Source organism: Falco cherrug, chromosome 5, assembly GCF_023634085.1.
Source record: "Falco cherrug isolate bFalChe1 chromosome 5, bFalChe1.pri, whole genome shotgun sequence".
Classification (NCBI taxonomy): domain Eukaryota; kingdom Metazoa; phylum Chordata; class Aves; order Falconiformes; family Falconidae; genus Falco; species Falco cherrug.
The window spans coordinates 55,938,201-55,959,118 of NC_073701.1; the positions used below are offsets into that span (position 1 = coordinate 55,938,201).

Below are 20,918 nucleotides of genomic sequence, written 5' to 3' on the forward strand. Positions count from 1 at the left end.
CTCGGGGCCGCGCGCCTGCGGTGTTTTCCAAGTAAATGAAACCGAAACGCGCTCCTTCTCCGGTTACCGAAGTAATTACCTGCTAAACGCAGGTGCTTGCTTTGTTCTGGTGGAGTCATTTAGTCCCTAATCATGGATCGAGGAATGGTGTATTAACGTTTGTGAGGGAAAGAGGATGGAAGAGGAGGCAAACCAGGTTATCCAAAATCCTAAGAGTTAGTTAGGTTAATCACATATAATTTTGGTGGTTTCAGTTGTGAGAAGTCTTTGATACGTGAATGTATCCGAAGGGAATGCTGGCACCGCGATGCAGTGCTTTGTGGCAAAACTTTGAAATGGAATTGCAAACTTGACTTGGCATAAATGATGCAATATTAAACCATATACCAGTGTGTTTAATTGTCTCAACAAACAACAATATGCAAGTTCAACTTTCTAGCTCTGACGCTTACAGAAGCAGTTTTAGTGGTTGTTTCTGAGGTTGGTTTTGCTTTTGTTTTTAAATACTACTGGAAAGATACTCGTTGCTTTAGTTTCACTACTGCAACTTATACAAAAGACAAAATGAGCTTTGAAAAAACAAAACTTTTAATCAAACCGAACTTCTAATCTTTGTCAGTTAACAGTGGTTTTCTTTTTCTTTTTATTGATTCAGTTGTTATACAGGAAGATGGCTCCAAAAAAGAGTATGAAGTAGTTGGACGTTTTCCATTAGTTGACCCTTGGTGGAGAGTTAATGTTAAAGCTAAAAAAATGGGCTCAAAGTACTTTGTGCAAGGATATCCGTCATATTTTCTGCGGACTGATATAGAAGAAAACAACCGACAAGTGTTTTCACTCTTTCTTAAGGAATGTGCTGTTCCTGAGGATTTTAAAGAGAAGTTTCTTACTTGGCTTCCTATGGAGTCTATGCTGAGTTTTAGAAATCTTGAAGAAAAACTAAAACAGTTCCAAGCTTCACGCTTACAGATGGGGATTAAACAAAGAGACACCAAGGATTATGACGTCTTCTACTATGTTTCAAAATCATGTAGGTATATCCTTTGCTATTTTGATTGCTTTATAAGCCACTGAGTTTTCTTTCAGATACTATGTTCAAGCTAACATGTCTTCATATGAACTGTATATTCAAATGAATTCTGGACATACGAAGATTCTTCTGGTTTTTTTTAAATTGAGGACAGTGGGACAGCTGACCAATTAAAGATAGGCATACAGTTAGAAACATACAAAGATTTTCCTGAATTCTGTAGGCTTATTAAGTAGAATTATCTGTGCCAGGGATGCAGAGACACTGGTACTGGCTTCCTGTAGCTTATTTGGGTATAACAAGGATTGTTAAAAAATGGCTTCAGCACTGCTTAAATATGGTGGTATAACTTTTTGTGACAAATACGTGTTCAGAAATAGTATAGCTGCTTCTTTGTAGTGCAGGGGAACAGCAAATGAGCTCAGTCCAAATCAGCTGCACCAATTAGGCTATTGAATTGTATTTGTACCCTGCCAATCAGTAGATTGGTGTGGCTGGGGAGCAGGTTGTGGAAACACTGGAGTGTCCCCACTCGGAGATAGTTCAGGACTGCTGAGCATCCTGTTGTGGACTGTGGTGGTGTGACTACATGAGTGTTAGATACTGGATCAGGAGTATGCTTTTGAAGCAAACAGTGAAAAGGCTGGAGGGGCACAAGAAACTGGGAGGGGACACAGCCAGGGCGGCTGACCAGAGCTAGCCAAAGGGGGTATTCCATACCTTAGAATGTCATTCTGAGTATATGAAATGGGAGAGTTGGCTGGGGCCTGCAGTCGCTTCTTGGGAACTGGCTGGGCACTGGTCAGCAGGTGGTGAGCAGTTGTATTGTGCATCACTTTTTTCCCTTTGGAGTTTATTCCTCTCTCCTTCTCTCTCCTTTCCATTATTATTATAATAATATGTTGTTTCAGTTATTAAATTGTTCTTATCTCAACCCTCAATTTTTTTTACCTTTTTGCTCCGATTCCCCTCCCTATCCCGCTGTGTTGCCAACTGGTGTTAAATCATAACAAACATACATATAAAAATTCTGTGTTTTTTCTTGCCAAAAGATAAAACTTTTGAAATTTGTTTCATGTTGTTTTGAAATTTTATTTTAAAGCAAGATACAGAGCAAATCAGTTTCATTATACCCCTTTTGCTGATCTCAAGACTGATAGAAACAGGGAAGGTGATAGCTTAGCTTGTTTGGGGTCATTGAGAAAGCCAGTGGAAAGCACTTATTCCTAAGTTCCCTTACTGATCTGCCACTACAGATTTAGAAGCCTCTATTCTTATTTTGGATTTTAAACATTCTTTTGTACATCTGTATGAAAATAATCTTTAGGTAAGAGGCAGGTGTGGTGAGGTCTGAACTGACATTCTACAAAATGCAGTTTTGCATGCAGTTTATGTATGTATATGCATGTATATGAGTATGCAGTTTAAAAATGTATAACATGTATTTTCCAAATTAGTACATTTAGTTACAGTTTTTATGTCATCTGTTTTTTCCTGTGGCAGTTCAGAGAAAACGGACTTAAAAGAATTCGAAAAGGATTAAAAAGAATAAGAAACTGGAAGAAATTTAGGTATTTTGGATGTATGGGAGGCAGAAGGATAAAAGCCAGAGCCAATTTAAATTGCCTTTATGAATATCTTTGTGTATTGCCTAAAACTTTCTTGGTTTATGGTGGTTACAGTTGCAGGAAAGGCGATATTGGTAGCTCTGACTTACCCGATGATACTGGAGTTCTTGCCAGTTCTTCTGCCACGGCATTTTTGCTCTCTGTTGAATATGGTGTGTTGGCAAAGAAAGACTGAAGAAAACATTGGAGCGGATGATGAGGAAGAACATTTTCAAGACAAGATGCTAACACAGTTGGATGAGATACTAAAGAATGAGCCATGGAAGCTTGGATTCAGCAGGGTAAGTAATGTTAAGCAGGGTGAAAAATGGGGTGCTTGTTACCTTTGAGCTTCATTAGACTACAGTGCTGTTTTGGTTATGTTTGGTTTATTAACTGGGCATTTGTCAGAGGTAAGGAAGCTTACATCATTTGGAAACGGATGATGTACTGGGTTTTTTTTCCAGCTGGTCTGCAGTAAATTAATCTCAGAGGATTTTAAAAGTGGTTTTGTTACAACCATTTGTTTGTTCTTTACCTCAAGTATCTTGTTTTCTGTTCCTTGTAGAAATTGGGCCAAAAGTAAGAAAGCTAATTTACAACATTCAACTGTCCTGTTCAATTTTATACCAGCAAATGAGTTTTTCTGTTATTAATATATAAAACAGTATCTATGCTTTGATAGTAAGGTAGGTAAGTTACTCTGTAAAAGGCCATCTGATCTGATGGTTCTCTGTTTTTTATAATGGGATTTGTGGTTGCTGCTTACCTTCCTGTTTTCCTTTGCTATGCTTTTGGTGCAGCTTTGCTGCTGCAGCTCACCTTAGCACTCCTGTACCTCAGATAGGAGCTATAGCTTAATAGTTCAGAGATGTGATTAATTAATGCCTCTGTTTCAGCCCCCCATTGCTTTTACTGACAGATGTTCTGACTTGTCTTTTAAGACCTCCAATTTCAGACATTTCTCTAGCAAACATATTCCAGTGTTTCACATCCTTTTGTTTAAAAAGCTTTTCCTGATGTCAAATTTGTCTGTTTCTTGATGCGATATAGACTTGTTGCTCTGTCGTTTCTTGTACTACGGACTTGCATTCTCACTGCAGCTTCTTATTGCTTGAAGACTCTCTTAGCTTTTTCTCTTAAGGCTCAGCAATTCCACGTCATTTTTCTTTCCCTCGGTAGTTCACATTTTTGTGCATTTCGGTCTTCTACTGTTTTGTGGTAGTCTCTGTAAAGGTTGTGTGTTTCTTGAAGTAGCATGTTCAGAATTGCCAATAGTATTGTGATAAATGTCTTTCCTGTTCTCTGCTTCTACAGTTTTTGTGCCTTTACTTGAATATGTGCTAATTAGTTGTGTACAAGTTTTCCTTCATACGCAATTTCTGTGCCAGGTTTTTGATTTTTGAAGTTTCTATTTCATACAGAAGAGTGACCGAGAGGAATTATCATGCCATCTTACTTTTAAATATCCCGCTTTCATGTTGCTTGAAAAGCATTTTAAGTTTGTGCATTACAAAAAATTATATATTTTTTCATAGACTTCCACCCTCTGAATTGCAATTTGTATTTATTAGGAGCAATGTTATTCAGCAAGACACTAACATCTTCTGAAATAAATATATCTTTGCTTTTATTCTTTCTGGGGAGAAGATTACTTATAGGGAACTGAACCTTTCTTACTGTGAGGCTACGTGGGCTGCCTTCTGTCGGTGTGAACATCTCCTCTGGAAGATTCCTGACTTGCAGAAGAATGCATTAATTCTGTATGATCAACTCAAGAAGCAGTGCAGAGAAATGGGACACACTTACGAAGATCAAGATGAATTAGCTCGTTTGGTATCTAGACATATGTCCATTGAACATGTTTGGCAATCTCTTGAATTTTTGAAAGATCAGAATGTGGTGATTAGGGAGAAAAAACTAGTGTTTCTACCTCATCTTTACAAATCTGAAAAAGACATTGCAATGTATATAGGTGACCTTCTGTTAAACCACTCATGGAAACTGGATGTCGATGTGAGAAAGGTACTTAGTGCTTCTGAATCATCAGGAGAAATGGTAGATAACAAAATTAATTTTACCCAGGCTCATGAAATGGAAAATCTGAAGGAAAATAGTCCAGACAATCATAACTGTGAAAATCACTTTCCTGAAAAGGAAGTGGGGTTCATGTGTGGTGGCCAAGGTAAAACAGAGTTAGACTCAGATCAGGTAATTGCTCTGGAAAAGATTTGTTCTAATCCTGTTACAATCATAAGTGGAAAAGGAGGCTGTGGGAAGAGTACAATAGTTAGCTGCCTTTTTCGTTACTTAAAGCAGATGGAAAAAGAAGTAGAAGCTGCTTCTAAGGACTTTGAAGAAGACCTGGATGCATCTGAGGACTGGAATATCTTTGATAATCATTGGGAGTCAGAGAATATGTACACAAAAAAACTTTTGAATGTACTATTTACTGCACCTACAGGGAGGGCAGCAAGCCTTTTGAGTGAAAAAACTAAGCTTCCTGCATATACGCTGCATCAGGTAAGGAATATATATTTTTTTTAAACTGTTCTGAAGGACCTTCTGACACTATCCATTCTTGTTTTTTTTTTTTTTTTAAAAAAAAACAAAACCCCTTGTTACTGAACTTCCCTTATGAAATGTGTAGCTGTTAATGATAATGCTTAGGTACAGCTTGTCAGCGTTTGAAAATCAACGTTAGATTTTGGGGAATCATAAATCAATCACTTGAAATACATTATTTGCTGTAACTTTGGTGTTTTTTTTCTACTGACACACATCTCAAATTTGTTCCTTTCATGGGCATCTAGTCTTACTAGCTCAGTTTTTTTGGGTTTTTTTTTTTTTAGTTACAACAGAAATACTTTCTAGATGGCATAGCTCTTTTCTAGTGCCTTGTTGCCTAGCAGTCATGCTAATAACTGCACATACATGAAGAGATCAGTAGGTGGGGTTGAATAATGAGATAGATTTCATTCACAGAGTATTTTCTTGATTACTGTTAAATATTGTGTCTTTTGAGGAAAAATGTAGAAAGCAAATTTAGTTTTAAAAAAACTTGTTTAAAACTAAGTTAATAAACTTAGGTCAAGTCTGTTTTCCTAGATAGCGGAAAGTACCAAGAAGACATTGGAGGTGTGGAATAATCTGTATAAATCAAAATTACAATAACATCAAAAGTACCGTGGTCTTATTTTATCTTTGGGGACTGGATAGTTGCCTGTTCCCCTTTGTCATGCAATGTTGGGGACTTATTAATGTCAGTGAGGTGTAGTAGAAGATGTTTTGTTACTGAGCAATGTAACGGCTGACCTTATATCTTTAAGGGTCCCTGCAGAAATAAAAAGATGCATTTGTGCTTTTACATCGGTATTGATAATTTCAGCTAGAAATGTATTCACCAAGGAGGAAAATAAGACTGGTTGAGTCTTCTGGGTCTTTACATATTTAAGTTCAGAATTTCAGATCATAGCTCTGAATACAACATTAGAAGATACCACACTCTGGCTACCTTTATAAGACAGTTGTTTACCATTGATTAGTGTCAGAGTTTGATTTATTTCTATTTGTTTCTAGATCATCTATAGTTTTAAATTGTGGAGGCAGAGTGAACAAATACAGCCATGGAAGTTTGCTACTGTGACAGTTCTGATTGTGGATGAAGGAAGTTTGGTGTCTGTACATATTCTTAGTTTAGTTTTAAAAATCCTGTGTGAGCATGCTCAGCTTGCAAAACTTATTATTCTAGGTAAGTGAAATGGCAAGTTTAGCATGCTACAATATTTAATAATACACAATATACAGTGTAAGTATCGGAGCTGCCACTGGTGTGACTGAGTCACTTAAAAACCCCAGAACGTTGCATAGTTCTGTACTTGGATATTTTTGTTTATTCATAAGGTCAGATGAGACAGACAGTTTTCCATCTCAGCTGACAGTATGAAAGTATCATTATTTCTGTTTAACAGTGTTTTGTCTGACTTTGAAAGTATTATGACTTCCATTTTGTAGCTTATTACGTCTTGCAACTGGAAAACTTTTCTGATTTCCTTGCATTTAAAGAAGCTTTCTTACAAGTTTGCTTTTTGGCATGCCATTATGGCATTTGTTTTTAAATACTTAGCTTTCAAAATGTGTTTGAATAAGATGCAATCACCGTCAGTGTTTATCATGCATAGTGATTTGCACCTGCTAGTAAAGCATTACTGAGTGAGGAATATGAAAAATTAAAACTACACTATGGCCTGATTCCCCAAACAAAGTTTCTTAGATTCTTTGAAGTTTTATTTCAGGTGAGTTGTATTGAGGATGCATGTTACAATGTAGAGGGTTGAGTATTTATTAATTACAGTGTTTCTTTTTTTCAAGATAGTTTTTAACAGATGATCTGTTACTGTTTCTCACAAATAATTGCCATTCTGTTTAGGTGATACTAGACAGCTACCAAGCATAGACCCAGGAAACATGTTAGCTGATATTTTTGAGGGTCTAAGATCAAGAGGCTTTTCTGTGGAACTGCGAACTAATCACAGAGCTGAATCTCAACTAATCGTAGATAATGCATCAAGGTAAGATTTCCTTAGGTATATAAGAAGCATTCTGGCAGTAGGCCTGGTCCTTTACCTGCAAAATAGTAGTGCATCAGGATTTGAATTGGTAGTACTGCTTCTGTTACAGTTTCTTCTTCAAAATCAGTAACACTGGTTTTAGTAACAAATGAACAACCCTCCAAAACAACAACAAACCCCCACAGATTTTTCCAGTGGTATATGTATTGAACAAGAAAATGTGTGCGTGCTGAAATACTCCTGAATTTTATGGGACACATTTCAATATCAAACACTCTCTGTTGTTCTCAAGTGAGTTGTGTATGCACAAATAACTTTACGCTTTCTAAAACGACTTACAGTTGCTTTTCTAAAACAAAATTTTTAAAGACACTGCTTTAAAGACATTGATTTTTTAAAAAAAGTGTGACAACAGCTAAACGAGGCCGAACTACACTAAGAGTTTAGATGTCAAGGACCATTAAATCATAGTGTCTTTTTTTTTTTTTCTGTATTAATGCCTAGAACTTTAGTTTCTAGCATTTGCATTACTTTTGGTCTGGAAATAATCCTGTTTGCTGTCAGCATATGATTTCTTCCTTAAACCTCAAACAAAAAAATCTAGGTCTTAGTGCACAAGGCCTTTTGCCTTTTCATGTTGATTGGGATTGAGAGTATTCTGAACACTTCCAAGATGTCCAGAACTGCTAAGTGTTTTACAAGCACTGTCACTTTCTTTTTTTGGTAAGACTTCTGTGTTATTCCAGTCTCTCCTATGAGAAGAGCTTCTATGGGTAATACTTGGTATAAAGTTTTAGAGAATGAATTATCAGGTTTTTTTAATGCGAAATTGTTATGCTCAAGAGACAGAGTTTCTGGTGCATGTAGTGTAGATAACCAGAAACTTATAAATGGTGAACTTCAGGCACATGCAGGTGATGATATACTGGAACCCTTTAACTGGAAATAATTTTTCTTTTCTGTTTAACCTTCACTGTTCCGATGAAGAATATCTCACCGGAAGCTTCCTGAATTTGATGAGGTCTTGAAAGTTTCTGGTTGGAATGAAGAAATGACAATGCCAAGCCCGGAGAAGAAATTCATTCTTATTGCTTTGCCTGCTGGAGGGGGTTGTGACAGTATGTGTGTACAGTTTGTGGTGTTGATCTTCCTTTTGGTAAAGCATAGGTTATTTGGCTGGAACTAACATTCTTGGAAGATTTTAATCTGCTTTTGTTTTAGTATAAATAGTTTACCTTTTGCCTTCTGTAAGTGTACACAGCAACACCCTTAAGTGCAAAGGATATGGTGTAGAGCTCCAGCTCACCAGTTATGTTTTGAAACAGGGGTGATACAGCTTCCACCAGTGTAATCAAATGTGATTGTCTTTCTGTGTTGTGGCTGGAGCTGTCAAACCTTAAATGATAAATTTTTTCAGAGGTGAATCATTTGAGTAAACAGCAACTACAACAGGACGGTGTGTTGGATAGGAATGTGCTCCCAACTCTAAAATCAAGTTAAGAAAATGGAAACAGAGGGGGATGCAAGTATTTCCTTTAAAATGTTTTGAGGTCAGAGTTAGGGCCATTGGTTTTGACCTTTATTGGGTAAGTGGATTGAGTGGCCTCTTGCTTCGTATGTGTCAAAAATCTTCAAGGGGGATGTGGAAAAAAAACCCACCAAAACAAATAATATTGCCTTACCTTACTATAGTAACTTACTCAGCAAATAGAATACTAAAAATGGTTTTTTTCTGTGAGATCTAAATATATAGGTCTGTGGCTTAAAAATCTTGTATCTTTACCTCTTTAACGTGCCATATTAGAACCATATTTTACATGAAATACTCTCTATGCAGCTGTTTAACACAAAGAAGTAAGAATTTTTCTCCTTCCATATCACTCTTGTCTCTCAGATGTTAATAGTGGGATAACTGCATGATACTTTTTTGGGGAGTATATATGTGGGTGTTATGTGGTGTGGTTTTTTTTTGGGGTGTGTGTGTTTTTGTTGTTTCAAACAAGTTGAAATGTCATTGAAGCAAGAAATAAGCAAAGGCAGTTTCATATTGAATTATGTTTTTCTTTCTTAAATTGTTTGTTCTGCACATTTTTATGCCTTACCTTTTGTGTCTTCTAAAACAGACTTGCAAACTGCCATAAAGACTTTACTTAAAAAAGGACCAGGACTGCAGGATGCCAAACAATCGCAGTTCATTGCTTTCAGAAGGTAACAGAGCGTGCAGGCAGACATTGAAAAAATTCTTGCTAGCAGCCACAACCTGAAAATTGCTGAATGTGTTGAAATGAAGAGACTAGTGGCAGTATCATGAAGTTACCAGAGAGAACAGGCCTGGTGTCTCTTCCTGTAATTTCTGGTTGCCCTCAGTCTTTTCCTCTGTGGAGAGTTGCTTCATTTGTCTATAAGCTTAATGTTATTTTGCACCATGATTTCTGCCTTTGTGTTCATGTTCATCTGTACTGTTCATGTTCATCTGTACTGTTTATGTTAAAGAAACAAAGGATGGACTTAAGTGGTCAGGTTTTGTAGTAGATGCTCTGAGATGAGAGCCTGCGCTCTGGTGCTTGCTAACAGTGCAGTGGTCCTTCAGAAGCAAAAGGTGAGGGCTTGACTGCAGAAGGAACCCGCAAAATACCAAGAAATGTTCATACTCAAACGTATCCCATCCTGGCAGAAGTGAATTCCAGGGTGTGTGATAAGCTAGCATCTCTACATGCTTCTGTCACAAGTAAAGATTGACCAAATGACAGAAGACACTTGCATTTTGACCGTGTGACAAGGGCCAGCTTTAGTCATGTAATCTGATGTGCTCCTGCTGGGCACTGGTGAATGCCTACAGTTTGGAGATTTGGAAGTACAGTACTCTTCATTTAAGAAGGACTGGGGTGTAGGGCTCTAACACACTTTGGAAAAAGATTGGAAAGGTTAGTGGTCACTGATAATGTGAACCATCACAGGAGCATGAATAATATGGATGGCCTCACAGAAACACTGAAGGGATAAATCTAACGTCCAGTGGCACCAGTAGTCCATAAACTTAAACTTCTGCACAAAAGGGTACTTAAGAAAAAACTCTTCCACTTTTATTTGTGAAGAGCCTTTTCTCAGCAATTAACGCCCACTGTTTACAGGTTACTAGTGTGCAAATAAGTGATATGTAAATTTTGGCTACTTTACCTGTTTGCTGTGAATGCTGAGTAACTCTGAAATAATGTTTTTTTTTCTCTCCAGTCTGCATTCAGATACAGTATTGTTGTTAAAGAATTCTGTATAAGATTTTTCTAGAATTTATTTATAGGTACTTAATTTGCATTTAAAAGTTAAAATTCCAGGTCTTTAAAAAGCAAATACATCCACAGACAGAAAATAATATATCCAGGCTTTAGTTTTTCTTTGGTTTTCTTCTTTACCTTAAAAACAAATCCAGCTAATCTAGGCATGCATCATAAACATATTTGCCTCACTTTCTATGGTATTTAGATAAAACTGTTCCTTTACTGCTCTTACTTCCTATCAGTGATTGTTTTTAACTATTGGTGGAAGATCATCATAGCTAAAATGGGCTTTTCACATTATTTATAAATTAATGCTAATGTCACTACATTGCATGTAGTTGTATGTTTTATAGCTCATGATTTCGTTTGTGTTCTTGTTTTGTATGATTTAGGCAAGACTGCAATCTAATAAATGAACTTTGTTGCCAACACTATTCAAATCATCTAAGCAGGTAAGCCAATGTTTTGAAATTTTTCCTGTGAACAATCTCATTTTGTTTTTGAAAGAGTTAGTCAGGCCAATGACCTAAAATAAGATTGTAAAACTTGTAATGTTTAATCTAGATCTGATTATTTACGTTAGAAATAAATTATATAATATTAAACTGTTTGCTGTTCATTTAAATTGTCATTATGTGAATTCCAAGATTTTGATTTGCTGTTTAGTACTTAAAGTTGGCATAAAAGCAACTTGGAAAAACCCCCTCAAGGTTAATTATTTTTTGCCACTGTATTATTTCTGAATAGATTCTGAAATATTTTTGGAAGCAGGGAAGCAGGATTTTAATGCTACTACATGCTACTGTTTTTTACTAAAGGGTTTTACAAAAGTTCAAGAAACTTTTGTTTAAATGTGAATTCTCTTAACTGTTTTGAACATTATTAAGGTTTTTAATCTGGCCCAAGTACAGAGAGGGGCAACAGAAGAAATACTGAGAGATGGCAAATGCATGCTTTGTAAATACATTTCTCCCTCTTTCTCTGACGTAGAGATCATAACAACCGACTTTTATTTCAAATTGATGACAAGATTTCCTGCACACGAAATACATATCTCAAGGATCTGTTGCCAGACGGTGGTTTCAGAGAGGATCCTAATCACCATGAATGCAGAAGTGGAGAAATCACCTTCACTACAGAGACTGCTGAGGAGGACAAACGACTATGCAATGGAGATATATTTTTCATAACAGGGGTAAGTCCTTGCTGCAAGAACTTGCACAAAAACCTGCAGTGGTAACTGATTCAGCCCTTGTGAATTCCCAGAACAAAATTCACACTTCATAATTTTAGTCCATCATATATACTTAGTTCTTCTGCTGAACTGTCATGTGAAAGGCAAGAAAGAAGCAGATTCACGGTAGCAAATTAAAAAAAAAATAATCTCTGGGCATTTTTGTAAAATATGTTTCAGTTCGTCTGCTAGTGTCCAGTGTTAAGTATTCTGTAAATACTCAAATGTATTGTAATTGAAATGGATAATGTTTTGGATATAGGTAGAAACAGTCTTAAGTAAAGAATGAAGCTAGTGTTACAGCTTGAGCACTCCTCTGGAACAAAAGTAAGCTGACCAAAAAATACAGCCACAAGAAACTTACTTTTTTTTTCTGGGTTCAGTGAATTGAGTTGACTCAGCAGAGGGTCCAGTGGAAGTTATCAGTATTTGTGCATCCGAAAAGGGGGACTGTACAGGGTTGGTGGGACAGAGTAGGCTCTTCTCTATTTGTGGCAACAAATTGCTAAATGGCCTCACAGCCTCACTGATGTATTTCGCTGTGCCCTAGGATAATCATAAGTTTTCTGGGGATTTTAAACTGCCTTTCAGCACTTTTTTTACTAAACAGAAGGGGTTAGGGTTAGCCCTTTACAACATTACTTTTCTTGAAGGTGGTCAGTGAAAGACTTCTGGGTTCAGTGTGTGTTGAAACTATTTCGCTTTGTTGACATTGCAGCTATTGTAATTACAAGGAAAGCTAGACTACAGGCACCCACAGACATACAGACATTGATCAAACTGCTGACACAAGCTTACTGCTGAGTGTTCTTGTGCTATTTCTTTAGGATGTAGAAATTGATAAACAGCGCTTATTGACCATCAGCAGCACATGTGGCTCCACATTCACTGTGAAGTATAAGGCACTGAGGAAGCTATGTCACATAAAACATGCATGGGCCAGAACTATTCACACATTTCAGGTAAAAATAAAGAAGCTATGAGCTGATCGAACTTTCACATAGCTTTATCTTGCTAATGCACTGTATTTTCATGTGAAAGTCAGAAGCTCTCTTGGAACTAAAATTCCTTGAGTGCAGAACAGAAAATATTCTTGAGTGTCCCCAGTTCTCTCTAACTTCTTTGTTCTTGTCTTTTTTTCTTCTTTTTTTTGGTAAACTACTTTTTTTGAGATCTTACTTTGATAAGGTGTTCTTAAATATGTTTCAGGGTTCTGAGGAAAAAACTGTTGTCTATGTGGTTGGCAATCCTGGCCGTCAGCACTGGCAGCATGTGTACACAGCTGTGACCAGAGGACGCTGCCGTGTCTATGTTGTATCTGAAGAGCTGCACCTCAGGAGAGCAGTCACTAACAAGAGCATGCCCAGAAAAACTCGCTTACAGAGATTTTTGAGAGAGGCAATGGCAGGAACAAGCAACTGTCCCAAACAAACTTCCTCTCCCCTCTCAAAGAGCTGGCAAAGTCAAGAGCTTGAGACTCAGTCTGTTTCTGTAACTCAAGTTGCTCTTGACCCATCTGAACCTCTAAGTGAGTTGATCAAACAGGAAGGGTCAGCAGTTATCAATAAAGAAGATCAGATGGGCAGTTTGCAGCAAAGTCCATGTAAAAGGCAACAAACTCTTGCAGAGAATTCTGAGGATGCTGTGAAAATACCCTCTGTGAGTATCTCCTTGTGGAGGAAGTTTCTTTTAAACTTTTGTGCTCACTTTCACCACCGTAAGTCACCTGGATACTGTTATGATTCATTTATTAGTATTTATTTAATAATTTTCAAGATGACCAGTAACTGGTGAAGCAGTCACGTTTGGCAGATGTTTTCCCGGACTAATAGGGAAAAATAAGTTACAATGTCAGTAGCAGTAAATTTGTCTTGTTACTCATTGGTGTGATCGATCAGCTGGCTTAGCCTATATTAGCTTATTCTTTGTGTACAGAAGTCAGTTTTTAGGAGCTGACCTGCTGTGAAAGATTTATGTAAAATTCAATTGCTGCAGTTGATCTTTATACAGTCAAACATGTTTAACAGATGCATTTTTCATTACATCTAATTTCTGAGCTCTGTCATGGGGAAAGAAGATGTAACATGATGTTACTGTATTTTAGTTCTGGTTCAAACTCTGATAACATTTTTGTTTTGTTTTGACAGACAACAGTACAAGATTCCCCACTTGGGTCTTTCAGGCTTAAGAATCTAACTTTGGGACAACCAACTCCTAGGAAGCTTTTCAAAAGTTAACAGGCAATTAACTGTCATTATGAACCTTTCTTGAATCCGTTTCGTTCAGGATTTTTGGAACAGAGAAGCTGGGTATGCAGATGATTTTCAAAGGTTCTCCTGTATTTGCTTGTTCTATGAAGAAGCAGCTTGTTTTAAAGTGAACCTTTTATATTTTCAGTGATCTGTTTTTAGTAGGAGATTCTTCGGGGTGTCATCAAAAAATCACATCATTCTTTTGTTTTGGTGAAGAATGAACTTGCAGGTCTTACAGAATCCATATGTTCCCTTAAAAATGCATGGGAATTCTGATTTTAAAGGCTCTAGTTATCCATACCAAGATTTATCAGTCTCCTAATGGCTACAGAATTGATGAGAGGCTTTTACTGCTGTGCCAAAACTGCAATTTGCTTGAGTTAAAAAATAGTTCTCAAAGGGGACATTAGATTTTTCTAATGTGGCAGATTTATGGGTGTGAAGCTTTGAGAGATTATGGACTTTCATCTTGTAATAAATAGAACAAGAGAGTGGCAATCAGTGACACAAAATTTTCCCCACTTCATATGTGAAAGAGATGTAGACTTGCCATTGCTGGTTTAGCTAATAGTTGTATGCTGGTAATGATCTTGGTAAGAAAAGCAAAATTCCAAGCCAGAGTTCAAATAACATTCTACTTTTAATTTTTTTTGGTGTACTGTGACCTGTGGCATTGTAATTTTTGAGATTAATCAAACATGAGACAAATTGTACTAAAATTTGGACAGCTTGCTTCTAACTATTTTTTTTAACACATATGTGTCATGAGTGAGTGGTTTAGGTTGCTTAAGGAATCACCATCAAAGGTATTGGTGAGAGAGTTTTAGTATGAATTTGTGGGATTGCAACTTCACAAAGTTCAGTGGAAAGGTTCACTTTATTACTTATTGCATAGACAAACCACACAAAGAAGAATCAAATTAAAATTAAGCTGGAATGATTTACACAGACCAAGGATGTGAAAGGGTAAGGGAGACCTTCCTGTTGAGTCACGAGGGTCAGAGTGGACCCCCTTGCTTTCTGAACTCTTAATACAGCTTAGGTGCAGCTAGATCCAATCTTTGTCTCAGACTTGGACAGCAGTTTATATCTAAAGGATGTCTAAGTTTCATTGACAGTTTTAAGTTTGATCGCAAGATTTTAGCAGCACTTAATTGTTGGCTAATTTATCATTTACAAAGTAGATCAATAGGGTTTATTGCAATCATGACAGTAATTTGATTATGGATCTGAGGTGGTAACATTCATTCTATACTTGCTATGAGGTATTTAAATCAATTCACGCATGCATGAAGACAGACACAAAGGAATAGGGGGGTGTGTGTGTGTGTGTATATATATATATAAATAAATGTATAAAGGTGTACCTGTTAAAAGTTTCCCTGACGCTCAGTGGAATATCAGTGCTGAATGCTTTTGCCTGTCTCCACAGGCAAAGGGTTGAGCCTTAAGGAGCCGGGGTACCAGGCTCCATCGTCAGCTTTCAGCAGCGGTCCTCCTGACTTCAAAATCTTTCTGTTCGCAAGCTCTAAGTGGTGTCCCACTCAGAGGGGAGATGCTGTTTTGAGCTCTCCTGGACTGCAGCAGGCTGCAAAGAGCCTCACTTAGCACTCCTTTTTATAGGGTTGGAGATGGTTTGCTTTAGTCAACAATAAATTTCTGTCCTACCCACAATCAGTCAGTAATCACTGGAATTTTCAAAATTCCAGTGATGGTGGTACTGTACCACTCAGATTCAGGTAAGGAATGCTTCAGGGCTGTCAGAGGGTGTTATGATTTGGATAAAGAATGTTTCTGGTACAGTCAATGCTGTTCTCCACCTCAGCCATGCAAGAGTTGCTGGTATGGTGCAGGGATGCTTAACTGCCCAACTTGTCTGTTGTGGTTTAAAGCCAGCTGGTGACTGAGGGCTGTGTAGGGGCTCACTCATTCCTTCTCTGCACCCCCCAGTTCCTGGTAGGATAGGAAGGAGAATCGGAAAAAGGTAAAACTCATGGGTTAAGAACAAGTTAATAATTGAACTGAAGTAAAATATAATTAAAATAATAACAACAACAACAATTGTGACAAAGAGGAATTAAACCGAATGGGGGAAAAAAAAAAAAGAAAAAAACACCAAAGCCCAAGTGCTGCACAATACAGTTACTGAGTGAAGCCCAGCGAGTCCCTGAGCAGTGATCAGTGGCTCATGTCATACTAAGCGTGATGTTTTATGGTATGGAATATCCCTTTAGCTAGTGTGGGTCCACTGTCCTAGCTCTGCTCCCTCCTGGCTTCTTGGGCAGCTGCTCGCTGGCAGAGCATGGGAAACTTGAAAAGCCCTGAACTGGGTAAGCACGACTTAGCAACAACTATTGTCAACGTTATCCTCATACTAAATTCAAAACACTGTATGAGCTACTGGGAAGACCATTAACCCTGTCTCGGCCAGACCCAGGACATTCTTACACAGAGGCCAAGGCCTAATGAGGATTCCTGAGACTGTAGAGCAGCCAAGATGCACCGCTACAATATGGCAGGTAAAAGTGTACTACAAATATAAACACTGTATTTTTTTGCTAAAGCTGTGTACAGAATACGGAAAAAATACAAAGTAGAAGATTTTTAATGTCTTTAAATCTCACTGTTTATTTCATTTTATACAGTTTTTCCATACAAATATTTGCAACAGTTTGAATTTCAAAAAACCATAACATAGACGATAAATATCATGCTATTAAAGTATTAAATTTGTACAAAAATACTTTACAGTTTAATACTTATTTGTTACAAATAAAAATACATATTTAAGTGACTCATGAACTTTTTTTTTACATGATTCAGCATTGAATGTCATTCTGAGCTTTTCTGGCAGTGCTGAAATAGAAATCAGAGATTCTTGCATGTGCAGGGCAGGTGAGCTTGTTCATGTATTGGAAATGGCAACAGGGAAACAGTTAAACAGTTTAAATTGACCAGAAACAACTCTGTAAGGTGATTGCTTAGGTATGGAGACTCTACAAATGTACAAATCCAGTATCTTTATATTCACCAATAACAATAATTACCAATAACAACTTGAATACCGGAATAAACCAAAGCAGCTGCTGGTGAGTGTATAAAGCAAATGGCAGTATTTTATTGCTTGAGGGGAGAGGAGAGAATTTGTGTGATGTGTTTGTAAAATATATTTACAATTTTGAATTCTAAAAACGTGTTGCAGGGGGAAAACAAAACATATTAAATGGGACTTTTGCCCTTCAAGAAACTGTTTAAAAAGCTGACGACATGTGATAGTACAAGTTTACAGGTTTATGCATCATTAAAGAGCTTTTGTATCAGTCTTCCACTGACATAGTTTAAAAAAAGCCATTTTCCTCTAAAACCTTTCTTTCTAATTTGTCTGAGCTCATTTCAGTTTTACTTTTGTTGGTAATCCTCTTTCAGAGGTTTTTATCCCGCTAAAAAAGTCTCTGCTTAAAAATCCTCATTGGTTGGCAAGACGTACCATTAAATAACTTCATTGCATAGGGAGTAACATATGTTTTAACGAAATTTACTGAAGTGGGGGAGTAATGTTCACCACATACCAGCATTCCATCTAAACTATGCTTTGTCTGAAGAATGCACCCTTCTTGCCAGCAGAATGCAGGTCCCCAGAATCACAGGTCTAGCCCTTTAACAAGAAAACCTGGCGCAGCATACCGACAGCATTGTTCTCAACCACACAAGCCGGCCACCAGCCTCTTGGCAGAGGTTAACTTCATGCTTTTCCCTCAAACAGCAGCTGCCTGAGGGAGACAACATTTAAATCACGTGTAACACATCTTCCCCAATTTCCTACCTAGGGGAAAAAAGGCCCTTAATGATTTTTCATACTGTTGCTAATGTTAGATTGTTTAGAATGGAATGACTTTACTTAATGAAGAATTAAAACTTTTTCAAAAGTGATGATGAATTAATACAAGCCTTGAGACAGACAGACAGACTGACCTCCTGTGCTTTTTAGTGCTATAGAGCATCTGAGCATCAATCTCAGAGAAATCTTAAGGGGATTTAGCACCATAATTGTCTTTAGTTACTGAACGTCCCACTAAAATGAATTTCTGCTATAATGTATTTGTAGGTTCCCGTGTCTCTGTATTAATGTTAGCGTGTCCACTCTGGTGAAGGAAGGCATTATTCTGATCACTCCACTCCCCGCTTACTGAAGTCTGTTCTGAGCTTACTTTCTGAGATGCCAGGGGGTTTCTGCTAATAACCAGTTCCAGCTTATTGCCTGATTCTGCGATGAGAGGCACAACTAGACAGCAGTCAAAGTCTCTGGTGCGAACGTGGTTTACCTGAACATTTAGGAGAAAGAAATGAGATCACAAGAGAAAGATTCATCCTTGAGACTATGGAACCTCATTTAAATATTCCAGGTAGAGAATCGCCCGATACAAGACTATTTAACCATGGTGTCTGGGGTGAAAACACCAGTTAAGTTTTTTACTCACTGTTTAACAGCATGTAGCGTATTTACACTGGTGATAGCTATTGGCAGCTGTCACAATGCCCACTCTACAAATGACATTTAAAAGCACATAGTTTTTCTGTGTTTCATGATGTTCATTAATTTAAATGCAATAGATCACATCTAAAATTTCAGTTCAGGTCTTCTCTGGTTTTAATTAATATGTATCTAAATTTTTGTAAATTATTTTATTGGGCTAATTGACATCAGTCAACAACTTGGATTAAGCACAGCAACAATTCTCAAATCTGTATCAAGAACAGCAAAAATTACAAATCTGTCTGTAAATGCCTTGGGAAGTTCCAGCTTTCCAGTGAGCATTTGTATATCTCCTTCGGAGTTCTGAAATACCTCACATTTTGAAAGAATTTGTTTATATAAATATGACTGCACAGAAAAACCTAGCCTTAGTGCCACTGCATAAAAGCCCAAGTCACCGTGAAGTGCTGCCTTCTCTTACTGAGGCTCCAAGCAAAGTACAGGGCCTGTGGCGCAGAGAAATTATGATCATTTGTCCTTCCCCATCCCCCTAAAAATATCTTTTCCCAGCAGAAATACAGAACAGTACTGCTCATAATTTCAATTATAATAAGCAATATAAATAATAAGGCTGTTCCAAATAAGTGAAGAAAACACTTCATGCAGTTTTTCTACAATCATGTCTGTGTAGACAGATATCCAAACACCCTCTAGTGTGGTTACAAATCTCTTTACAAAGTAGTCTGGGTGTTACGTGCCTTCATGCTAAGCCTATGTGGTGCCAGAAACATTACCTGTAGAAGTCTATCGTATGGTTTTAAACCTCCCAGATCGCCAGGGCCAGCTGGTCGAATGTTTTTAACGTACACTCCTTTTTCTAATAAACCATCTGAGACACTGAACCCAAAGTCTTCTCCATCAGAGTCCTTGTACAAAGTTACCTGTGGAGGTGACGTGACGTGATGAGAAGGAAAAAAAATAAAAGTTTGTCCACACATATTAGGCAGGCTTTCTTCCTAGGATGGTTTTAGTGTTGTTTTTTGGGGATTTTTTTTTTCCACATTAGAGAGATCACTTACCTACTGTTTGGTACTTACAGTATTGGAGTTGTCCCCCTTTTGACATTTTAATGATCTTCTCGGAAGCCACCTTATTCTTCAGTAATAAACAGCCCTTTTCACTTCTGCTTCCCAGCTGGAAATCTGTGGTATTTAGCCCACCTTTTGTGGTGTAATTTGAGTCTTTTAGTTTTTTGTTACCCTGTTCTCTAGTTGTTAGGCTTTGAGTACAAGATTAGGCTTAGTTTTGCTTCAGGGATGGAGCCTCAACCAAGCAATTGGTGTCACGTCTTCCAAGACTTCCAGAGGGTATAAGCACCACTGGCACTGTAATCCCTAGCCAGCATGGTTTTGGCCGGGCAGTGGTTCACCCGGTAAAGCCTGATCTCGGAAGTGCTCAGGATAAGCTACAATGCAGTCTGTTAAGAAAGTATGACTAAGGGTCCTTCTGGAAGAGCTTGCAGGCAGCGTTCTTACAGTTACATAGCCATGAGATGGTCATTCAAAAGCAGAAAATACAAGTAAAACTGTTAGGAAAAGGTTTTTCAGGTGTTCCGAGAACAAGTCCTCGCAGGTAGTTTTGTGAATTTAGTTATTTGGTAGAAAAAGATTCAGATACTTCTTTGTAGGTTTTTAGTATGATTAGGTTTTTATTTCTGTAAGGTTTTTATTTTTTCTTGCTTCTATCTCACATCAGGAATGCAGACCTATGCAAGTAAATTGTGTGAGTCAGTTGTGTGACATCTGACTGACACTAATGCTGGCACAAAATGTGTGTGCAGACACAGTCACAGTCAACACTGTGCTTTTACTGCTACAGCTTATGTCACTTAGCGTTCAAAATACTGGTTTTATTGTACGTTGGCTGACAAAATGACAGCATTGAGTGCTCTGTAATTTTATAATAGCTTGGTACTAGTAATGCTGCATGTGCTGTATCCTTGTGCGTGCCAGCCATTGAATACTTTTCCGGTGTTTCTGAATTACATTCAAATTGAAGGAGACTTTAGGAAGTCTCTAGTCCAACCTCCTGCTCAAGACAGGCCAAGACCACGTTCAGATCGGGCTGCAAGAACTTGGTCAGTATTTCATAGAATACTAGGGCACAGCACTGGTTAGCGCTGCCTTCAGAAAGCTGCTGAGGTCCTGCCTTAACTGCCGCTGTGAAAAGGGAAGCAAGAACAGGCAAGGTTGTCTCAAAACAGGAGTGAAGGATTTGGGGCTTTTTTTCCTGCTCTCTGCAGTTTTCTTGACTTTACTGGTATATCAGCAGTGCTTTAATCAGAATGAAAACACTCACAAGTAAGTTCGGTAGCTATCCTGGGCGGCTCTTGAGAGAAGTGAGATATGCCAGCTGCTGCAGCATTAGCACAGTTCTGGCTGTAGATGCGGGTGGTGCATCGCTGGGCTGCTGTGA

At 37.8% G+C, this 20,918-nt stretch overlaps 2 protein-coding genes across 13 annotated transcripts in view; one reads left to right on the forward strand and one right to left on the reverse strand.

Moving 5' to 3' along the window:
- HELB (DNA helicase B) overlaps positions 1-20,918 on the forward strand; it is a 72,972-nt gene that overhangs the window by 50,684 nt on the left and 1,370 nt on the right. For 2 of the 5 annotated variants that reach the window (XM_055712785.1, XM_055712786.1), the window contains 12 exons: positions 656-1,030; positions 2,713-2,939; positions 4,288-5,160; positions 6,217-6,388; positions 7,067-7,208; positions 8,196-8,326; positions 9,332-9,416; positions 10,876-10,935; positions 11,474-11,678; positions 12,545-12,679; positions 12,927-13,376; positions 13,865-14,618. In XM_055712785.1, coding sequence (XP_055568760.1) covers positions 754-1,030; positions 2,713-2,939; positions 4,288-5,160; positions 6,217-6,388; positions 7,067-7,208; positions 8,196-8,326; positions 9,332-9,416; positions 10,876-10,935; positions 11,474-11,678; positions 12,545-12,679; positions 12,927-13,376; positions 13,865-13,954 — 2,847 coding nt within the window. In that variant the 5' untranslated portion in view covers positions 656-753 and the 3' untranslated portion in view covers positions 13,955-14,618. Of the gene's footprint in view, positions 1-655; positions 1,031-2,712; positions 2,940-4,287; positions 5,161-6,216; positions 6,389-7,066; positions 7,209-8,195; positions 8,327-9,331; positions 9,417-10,875; positions 10,936-11,473; positions 11,679-12,544; positions 12,680-12,926; positions 13,377-13,864; positions 16,489-20,918 lie in introns of those variants that run through there. The other 3 variants (XM_055712784.1, XR_008732631.1, XM_055712787.1) reach the window with 3 other exon arrangements.
- Positions 16,571-20,918, reverse strand: part of GRIP1 (glutamate receptor interacting protein 1) — a 328,966-nt gene continuing 324,618 nt past the window's right edge. For all 8 annotated transcript variants that reach the window (XM_055712779.1, XM_055712778.1, XM_055712781.1 and 5 more), the window contains 2 exons: positions 19,238-19,384; positions 16,571-18,291 (listed from right to left, as the gene is read on the reverse strand). In XM_055712779.1, the coding sequence (XP_055568754.1) occupies positions 18,058-18,291; positions 19,238-19,384 (381 nt within the window). In that variant the 3' untranslated portion in view covers positions 16,571-18,057. The remainder of the gene's footprint in view (positions 18,292-19,237; positions 19,385-20,918) is intronic.